Below are 9,435 nucleotides of genomic sequence, written 5' to 3'. Positions count from 1 at the left end.
CGCCACTGGACTTCCCCTCCTCACTATATTTTGTGGTGAGTGGAAGTTCTAAACAGATGCGTCAGATTTATGCATCCTGAGAGACATCTGGCTCCCATCTGTGGGTAAATGTTGCGTTTTCCCTCCTACGGTATTAATCTTGATACTGACATCTAGTGGTGCCATCTGCAACCACACGTTGGTTCTTTGGACTGAATTATGAGTTAAGACCGAAGAATAAACTACCAGTCACAGGTTCACTTTTTAACAGCATATTATTTTATTAGTTTCTTTAACCAAACCAAGAATGTAAATAAGACCGTACATATTTTAATACAGCGATGTACCCCCTGTACAAGTAAAACTAAACTAATTATCATCATGATCACACCCTCCACCACTCCCTCCTACACACTTCTCATTCCATGTTCTGGTTAGAGTGGGGTGGGGCAACTGGCTCCATAGCCCCCTACCCACTAGGGGAGCATACTACTGTACATTTCTGAAGGACCCTTCTCACCATGGTAAACCAGAGATGAGTGAGCGGTGTAGGCTTGAGTGAGACTGAGTGAGTTGGAGAGACAGGAGAAGACAGGGGCGAGCTCTCCTCTCAACACGAACACCTGTCCTTCTGCCCGGAACACAGCAGAACCATAGACTACAGTTCAACTCTGGAGGCTGTTTTCTCATGCTGTTCTCTTCCTCCCCGTCTCGGTCAGTCTGGTTTCCTCTTGGTGAGGGTTACACTGAATGATTTTCTGTTTCTACAGTTTTTAAAATTAAAACCCCACTCTCTAGCCCTCTCCTGCTGTGTGTCCTGGCTAAGGGCACCAGTACTCACTCTCTCTTTCTGTCAGTAGCAGCAGGGTAGGGTGCCCGACAGTAAAGTGTGTGTATGAGAGACACTGAGGATGGGTGTGTGAACGGTGGTAGAGGAGTGTATTATAGGTGTATTCTACTCTCCTTACTCTTGAGGGAGGCAGGGAGGGAAATGGAAGAGGGGAGTGTGTGAGACGTATCCCTAGACTGGATTCAGGGTTTACCGACAACCCATAATAACTCCCCTTCCACTCTGCTGCCATAGCAACGGGAATTTCCGAAGGCTCTGTGACATCTTTGCGCTGCTCAACCTTTGGCTAAAGATACAGAGAACCGGGCAATAGCCTGCCCATGTGTGCAACACGCAAAACACAAAAACACACACACACACCCCCGTACACCACCATGTCAGGCAAAGAAATGAGAGCAGAAAGCAGGAGGGAAGGCAGACTTATCAATAACTCAATCGATCAAGCAATCAACTGCTGCATCTTACATTTCCTCTCTAGGAAAACAAACAAAAAAACAGAATTACTTCAGTTTCTCTTGAAGTAATATTGGTGAAACCTTTGAGCACTAAGGGGAAGGTGTGTGGTGATCATGCAGAGATTGTACACACTCACATAGCTCTGTGTTAGTAATGATGGGAGGAGGACAGACAGGTGAATAGAACGTGTCTGTGCTTCACTAAAAGACATCGCTTTAAATAAGATTGTTCAACTACAAAAACAAAAGATTGATACATTCTTTTGTTAACAAAAAGGAGAGCCCTGTCTTCATGTGATTCAACTGAGAAAAGGAACCGAAATCATAGAGCTATAAAAATGGCAAAATCAGCAGCGAATCTCATATCTTTTCTTTTTTCGCTCCCTCTTTTTCTACCATCACGGTAGACATTTGAAGTACAGTTTACGCACTGTCTTCCGCCGAAAACACACAGACCCCAATAGTGGAGGACAGGAGAGAAGGAGAGAGAGGTGGGAGGTTGGAGCACACACAGTAGCCCTCTCATTCAGACTTATACACCCCACCTCTCCTCCCTTTCTCTCCCTCCCCTCTCCAACAACAGCACGGGTGATGTGTGAGAGCGAGTGATTGTGTGAATGAGTGGAGCAGCTGGATTATTTCTCCACCTCTCCTTCTGTGGAGAATGTTGAGGCTCTACTTCCCCTCCTCTGGTTTGATGGCCTGGGGCTTGATAGGGCCGGTCCGGATGGGCTTGCCCACCGACAGAGAGGATTTGTCGGGCTCAGGGCGCTCCACGACTCCTACGGTCTGGTGGTTGGGGGGCAGGATGTCGAGAGGGGGTTTGCATCCCCCCTGGTCGAGACGAGTGGGTTTGGAGACTGACGGAGCCTTGAGCTGCTGCTCTGAGAAGAACTTATGAGTCGACTGGAGCACCTCGGCTCGCTGCTTCGCCTGAGGAACCGACAGGAGATCAACCAGTTAATACAGCTATCAAATCAATCACGTTGTACTGCTGGATTCATTTAGGATACATCAGGATTTCACCACCAGGCACATTCAGGTTCAACCAGTCAACTAATCAGCAAGCAGGACTAGAGCAGAAATGCGTCACATTGGGGTTACTCAAGGGCCGAAGAAACACGCTTGTACAGAGATCACCACCCATGTAGAGCTCAAATACATCTGCACTACAGTACCCATAACCCTTCAGTACTATACCTTGAGGTCCTGCTCTGCCTGGTTGCCTCTGGGACCTGGTGGGCCTCGAGGTGCGAGGGGGGGAGGAGGCCCTCTGGGGGGGTGGGAGAGGTGCTGCTGGGGGAACTGCTGCTGCTGCGGTAGCGGCCGGGGGTGAGGCATCAGCCCTCCTCCCAGAGAGGGAGACATGGGTGGTGGGCCCATTGGCGAACGCTGCATCCCTCCACCAAATGAGTTAGCATGTTGGGTGTGGGGGGGAGGGCGCACCAGAGGAGAGACCATGTTGGGCTGAGACAGAATCTGAAAGGAGGGAGAGAAGGAGAAAGTTAATGTCAAGCACTATTTCTTTTGATTTCTTTCTAATAAAATGGGTCAGTGTTAGGCTCTGGTCTACCCCTCCCCAGTGTGTGTGTCTAATACCTGTGGGTTGAACTGTCCAGGGAAGTGCTGTGTGACCCTCATGGCAGCAGAGCTGGGTTGGAACTGTTTCTGGTACAGCATGCTGTTCATCTTACTGGACTGGCTGCTGGGAGATGTAGAGCTGGCCCTGACCAGACACAACAAAACATCAGCTCTTGGCACACTCATAAACAGGTAGACGTTGTGCGTGTTACCTGTAAGGACTAGATGTAGGAGTAGTGTGTGTGTTACCTGTAAGGACTAGATGTAGGAGTAGTGTGTGTGTTACCTGTAAGGACTAGATGTAGGAGTAGTGTGTGTGTTACCTGTAAGGACTAGATGTAGGAGTAGTGTGTGTGTTACCTGTAAGGACTAGATGTAGGAGTAGTGTGTGTGTTACCTGTAAGGACTAGATGTAGGAGTAGTGTGTGTGTTACCTGTAAGGACTAGATGTAGGAGTAGTGTGTGTGTTACCTGTAAGGACTAGATGTAGGAGTAGTGTGTGTGTTACCTGTAAGGACTAGATGTAGGAGTAGTGCTCCTTGCGCTGTGAGGAGGAGTGCCAGGCTTCATGTCCATCCCACTGCCAAACAGCTTCAGGTCCATCTCACACATCTGGATAGAAACACACAGAGCAGACACATTACGTCATGTACTGCTAGCATCTCACCAACACAATGCTCACACACAGAACACAGGCAGCTACAATATAATAAGGCTTGAAGACATACAAACAAGCATCTCTCTCTCGCATACGCAGAGCTTTTGATTGGTTCCCTGGTGTACCTTGCTGGAAGGAGGCTGCATCATGCTGTGTGTGGGTCCGGGCCCGAATGGACCCCTGTAGGGCTGGGAGATGGGGGGCTGGCGGCTGAGGCTGGGGGGCTGAGCCTGGGGAGGGGTGGGGGGCAGCGCCAGGAGGGGTTGGCCACCCCCAGAACCATAGTTAGGAAGACCTAGCTGGGAGCCCGTCAGAGAGACTTGCACCTAGAGAGGAGAGAGCGAGAGAGGTGAGTTAGTCCCAATGTCATGATTGTCTGTTTTGACAATCATCTGTTTGAAAGTGTGTAAATAAATGTGTATACCTGCTGCATGGCAGAGCTAGGAGACTGTGTGTTACTATAGTAACTGCTCTGTCCGTGTTGCTGCACCTGCCCCGAGTACAGGTTAGAATGCTGACTCATCCCCTGACGCTGGAGAGGGAACGGGGAACGGGGGGGGGGGTGTTAAGACAATATTCCTTACAAAGCTCTTAAGCTCTTGTATAGTCACATAGAACTCAAGCATTTACCAGGATAACATGAGTTCTCCCACTCAACAGTTATAAGAACGTTGCTGCTACGTTGTGTGTACCTTTTCCCATACCTGCAGTAGGTGTGTGTCTATCAGCTGGGATCCTCCCATGCCAGAGGGCTGGTTGAGCTGTGGTTCAAACATGATCGGGATGTGTGTGTTGGAGGGCTGCTGGTAGGCCAGGCTGGACTGAGGCTTGCCCAGGTCAGGGCCCCCAACCCCAGGGTAGCTGTGGAGAGACGGCCCTGATAACATCATGGGGCTGGGCTGGGACAGGCTGCTCTGCATAAAGGCCTGCTGAGACCTACAGGACAGAGGAGTGAGTTGAAATAGTGTGTGATCAAACACACACACACCTCTTACCGGTCAGAGTGACTACACATCCCCCAAACAGCATTGTTGGATAAATACACAAACTTCAACATATCCTGCTGAGTGTGTGTTACCTGTAAGGCTGCAGTGAGGAGCTGAAGAGGTCCTGTGGCTGTGAGACGGGAGGTCCGGTGCTGAGGCCTAGCTGGGCCTGGTGAGAGTGTGTGTGTTGGTGTGTGTGTTGGTGCTGGCCCTGCAGGGGAGCATAGATGGGGATTGGAATCTGCTGCACCGCTGCCTGCTGGAGGGGAGAAAATAAGGCCTTATAAGGCTTCACAAGGGAAGAATAAGGTTTTATAAGGGGAGAGTAAGGCTACATAAGGGCAGTTTAAGCTTTAAGACAAATGAAAGAGATCCTTGTAGTGTTTACCTGTGAGAGTCTAGGCTGGTAGCCCTGCTGCTGTGCCAGAGAGGGAGGTGCCAGGCGGGGGTTGCTGAACAGGTGACTGGTGTCCATGTAGAACGCTGGAATCTGGGCTGCAGAACCCACAGAGACAGAACGAGAGAGAAAGACAGAACGAGAGAGACAGAACGAGAACGAAAGAGACAGAGAGAACCAGAGAGAGAATGAGAGAGCGACAGAACGAGAGAGAACGAGAGAGAGAGCGAGAACGAGAGAGAGCAAGAGAACGAGAGAGAGAATGAGAACGAGAGAGAGAATGAGAACGAGAGAGAGAGAATGAGAACGAGAGAGAGAATAGAATCCGGGAGAGAGAGAAAGAGAAAAGGGATCAAAACTCCTAAATTCACAAACTCACCAGAGAACATTTGAATCACTAGCATTACCTTCAGTAATAGCAGAGCTGTCTCCATCTCAGATCACATAAGGATTGTGAATGCAGTGACCTTTCTCTGTTCCTGTGGGCTCAGCGCTCTCTCTGATAGACGCTAATAGCTGACCTCCCTATGGGGCCTACTGTACTGCACTGTAGTCAGTTCTATAGCTAGCATACCAACGGGAGGGCCACTCAGCAGTCACTGATACGACAAGAGAAGAGCACAACACTCAATGGCTGTCTCGTCATAAAAAGCTAATAAGCCTCCATACCCACTCAACAGAACTGTTTTCATTCAGGTTTAGTAGTATCTGCTACACTAACCAACTAGGTACACACTTTTTCCTGGTGAGGTCACCTAGTTAGGTAAAAACCTCGGCCCTAGTCATTATCTCTAAGTGCATAAAAGCTTCAGGTGTGTTGGAGGTCTCACCTGCTGCAGACTGGGAGACGTAGACCTGTGGAGTCTGTTGCTGCTGGGGCAGCAGGGGGCCACACAGCCCAGCTGGGAGAAGCTGGTCCCGCTCATGGATCCAGGCTGCAGCTGCTGGGGTTTCACCTTGCAGATGTTGGGGGGGTCAGAGGCCGTGGTGGTCTTAGTGCTCAGAGAGGACGTGGTGTAGGTCCCAGCACCTGGGCAGGGGGGGGGAAAGGAGATGTCACTACACCCGGTTGCTGTTGCAGTTTATGAGGGTGATGTTGCCCACCAATCCATTTATTAGACGGAAAACTATTTTTGTTTAAAAAAGTATTAATGTAACAAATACTTGTGTAAATGCATTGTATAAAAAGCATTAAATCAGACAGAAAAATAAACACAGTACCTGTCAGAGAGGTGCTTGGCGTAACAGAGGCCACTGGTATCTGAGGCATGGAGGCAGAGGAGAAGGAGGAGTAGGAGGTGGTGCAGGAGGTGATGGGAGAAGAGGAGGTGACAGGAGAGCTCTTCTCTACCAGGCTGGGGGAGTTCTCCCACGCTTTACGAGCTGACTCCATCTAAACAGAGAGAAGGTCAAATGAATTCATTAGAAGACCTTCTGTCTGAGGTGTGGTTCAATGTCTCCTCTGAAACGTAAGTCGATCTCAGATCAACGGGGAAACGTTTTGGCTCGAGTGCCACACATTTCTTAATGACCGATTTGTCAAAAACTATTTGCGGGCATGAAAAAGGGCAGTTATTTAGAAATATATAGGTCCATTATAATTTCGACACACTTTCTATCTAGTTTAGACTTTCATAGTGTGGAGTGTTTTAACCAATTTACTCAAACCTCACATGTTATCCATATGAGGGAAATCCTCAAACCTCACATGTTATCCATATGAATGTGCACCACTGCACCGTAGGGAGATGATGGAGAGAAAGTGGTAGCCGTGTGCTCGTGGCTATCATTTGCGCGTCACTGCTCGCTCTGTTTGATACTAATACAGGTGGTAAATCAGAGGTTCCCAAAACTTTTTGGCTCGTGACCGCATTTCAATAAAAAAAATATATATATTTTAAAAAATCATGACCCCACTGTGTAATCAAAAGTGATGTCAATGAACAGCCAATGTTATTTTTCTTATTTGCAGCAAGGACAGTCTTCTACAAATCAGTCTGACAGTACTTCAATCTGAAGCGAGTATGGTTTGAAGTGAGTGAAACTACAACAGAACGAAATTGGGAAGTTCAGAAAACCAGGCAATAATTGTGTATGATGTTTTTTTCCGCCCAGTCTGATTTGGTGATGGGTCCTGTCCACTCTGTTCTAATGAGTCCTGCACAGCTAGTGAGCACAGCTTGTCACAACCACATTTCTGTCCACTCTGTTCTAATGAGTCCTGCACAGCTAGTGAGCACAGCTTGTCACAACCACATTTATGAGACCACACATATAAACCCCACTAGATCATGTAGAAGATATGGGAGGTTACTAATTTTGATTATTTACATATGGTTGGACGTCTATGACCACGCTGCCACACATCACCGCAACGAGCCATCACATTGATGAGGACTGGGACATGAAGCCCCATGTACTGACAACTCAGAACATGGAGAAGCACAGAGACCCTAAAACAACATTAATAACATCGTTGCTGAGTTGGTGGGGGACAGCAGTAAGGTGAGTGCTGTCTGGTAGGTTGCCAGGACTGCAGCAGACTGAACTGCATTGCCCCATAGTAATCACACGCAGGAGCATGTCTGAATTACATCATTTTATGATATCCTTTAAAGAATACATTTTTTGGGCGGTTTAAAAGTTAACATTTTAACATTTGTCACATCCCTAGTAATTAAACCTTGGACCCCTAGTGAGCGCAACATTATCCGTAGGCTAGTTGTGGCTTTCGTAACATTACCTTCAGTGTGAGGTCAACGCTAGCAGGAGAGACAGTACTGAGATTGGAGCTCTGCTGTAGCGCCTCTCTACGAGGGAGAGGCAGAGAGTGGGGTAGGGGCACGTTGGCTACCAGGCTCTCCTCCATCTTACTCCCTCCAGTAGGAACGCTGTCAGCCAGAGATGACGAAGGGGTGGTGTAGTCAGTCACTGACTCCTGACGTGGGGTGAGAAACAACATTTCGTCAATATATTCGCAATGAATGGAACACAGGTAACTGCCAAAATAATGGAAACACTTGATTATTTGAGGGATACACAGTATATTGAAAGCAGGTGCTTCCACACTGGTTAAGCAATCATCATCCCATCATGTATACAATGGGCAGGCCGTTATTTTGGCTACGGTAATTATGCCCCCATAGGATGACAAAACCCCCATCCACAGGGCACGAGTGGTGAATGCACCAATTTGTAAGTCGCTCTGGATAAGAGCGTCTGCTAAATGACTTAAATGTAAATGTAAATGAATGGTTTGATAAACATGAAAACGAAGGAAACCATATGCCTCGGTCACCAGATCTCACAACCCAATTGAACACTTCTGGGAGATTCTGCAGCGGTGCCTGAGACAGCGTTTTCCACCACCATCAACAAAACACCAAATTATGGACATTCTCGAGGAAGAATGGTGTCGCATCCCTCCTATAGAGTTCCAGACTCTAGTAGAATCTATGCCAAGGTGCATTGAAGCTGTTCTGGCTCAACACCCTATTAAGACACTTTATGTTGGTGTTTCCTTTCCTTTTTCCTGTACATTCCTATTTAAAGCAGAGTTCTGAGGTGGAAAGACTGGTTGCCATATCGGGTATACCATTTCAACCAACCAACCCCATCCCATCTCACCTTGGAACTGCTGCCATACTCCGCAGAAGCTATGGTGATCATCACCTCGATGTCACCCCCCAGCTCAGGAACAGAGGTGTCGGTGTTGGTGGGGCTGGAGTCCACTGCTCTGCTGGCCCCTCCTCCTGGTACTATCCCCCCATCCAGACCCTCTCCCTCCCCCCCGTGGATGTCCTTAGCCTTGCGGTTACGGAGGGAGCGTTCTTTACCGATAGGGCCAGGCTTGTACTCCTTAGGCTCCATGTCAGGGAGCTGGGGAGGGAGAGGGGAGAGATACAGTTAGAGTTTATAAAAAACTATGAAGAACCATAACTTATCAATCTATTGATTTTCTGAGGATTTCAGTCAGGGTGTGTGTGCACATGTAGTACCCTACCTTCTGTGTTTTGATAGGTCCAGGACGGGGCTGTTTCTGTCTCTGTTCTTTAGGAGCAGGTAGTTTGTTGTCAGGTCCAGTCTCTAGCATGGCTGGTACACCATCAGTGTCTGTACTGCCAGCTGAGGACGGGGCTCCAAACTGGATCCTGTCCATCCCCAGATCCACACTGCCTTCTGAGCCAGGTTTGACTCCCTACAACACACAATACTTTCTTTAGATCCACAATGAAACAGAACAGACCCAGAGCTGGTCAGTCTGTTGTACAAAAGGTTGTGAAACACTGTGCAAGATGGCTACCAGGCAAAGAAAGAGGGAGATTTGTACCTCAGGAGTGACGGCCCCAGTGAAAGTGGTGAGAGGTTTGTTCCAGGCACTGACTGAAGGAGGCTGAGGAGGGCTGATAGGTCCAACTGAAACACACACAACATATAACCTATATATGAAACACTAGCCTACCTAGTCATAAGTTGGAACGTTTTCACTAATAAAATGCTTTGGTGAAATATGACTGTGTTATTGAGGT

The 9,435-nt window shown here is 48.2% G+C and overlaps 1 protein-coding gene across 1 annotated transcript in view; it reads right to left on the bottom strand.

The window, feature by feature from the left end:
• Positions 1 to 235: 235 nt before the first annotated feature.
• The window catches only part of prrc2c (proline-rich coiled-coil 2C), a 50,414-nt gene continuing 41,214 nt past the window's right edge, over positions 236 to 9,435 (bottom strand). Inside the window, 16 exon segments of the mRNA XM_046352907.1 lie at positions 236 to 2,217; positions 2,485 to 2,763; positions 2,884 to 3,010; positions 3,374 to 3,477; positions 3,649 to 3,849; positions 3,948 to 4,055; positions 4,228 to 4,459; positions 4,602 to 4,768; positions 4,898 to 5,004; positions 5,737 to 5,796; positions 5,799 to 5,936; positions 6,128 to 6,299; positions 7,650 to 7,844; positions 8,534 to 8,785; positions 8,910 to 9,104; positions 9,237 to 9,322. Of these exon segments, the coding sequence (XP_046208863.1) occupies positions 1,960 to 2,217; positions 2,485 to 2,763; positions 2,884 to 3,010; positions 3,374 to 3,477; positions 3,649 to 3,849; positions 3,948 to 4,055; positions 4,228 to 4,459; positions 4,602 to 4,768; positions 4,898 to 5,004; positions 5,737 to 5,796; positions 5,799 to 5,936; positions 6,128 to 6,299; positions 7,650 to 7,844; positions 8,534 to 8,785; positions 8,910 to 9,104; positions 9,237 to 9,322 (2,681 nt within the window). The 3' untranslated portion in view covers positions 236 to 1,959.

This window comes from Oncorhynchus gorbuscha, linkage group LG06, assembly GCF_021184085.1.
Source record: "Oncorhynchus gorbuscha isolate QuinsamMale2020 ecotype Even-year linkage group LG06, OgorEven_v1.0, whole genome shotgun sequence".
Classification (NCBI taxonomy): Eukaryota; Metazoa; Chordata; class Actinopteri; order Salmoniformes; family Salmonidae; genus Oncorhynchus; species Oncorhynchus gorbuscha.
Note: the sequence above shows the minus strand (reverse complement) of the source record. Positions and strands in the feature narration are given on the sequence as shown.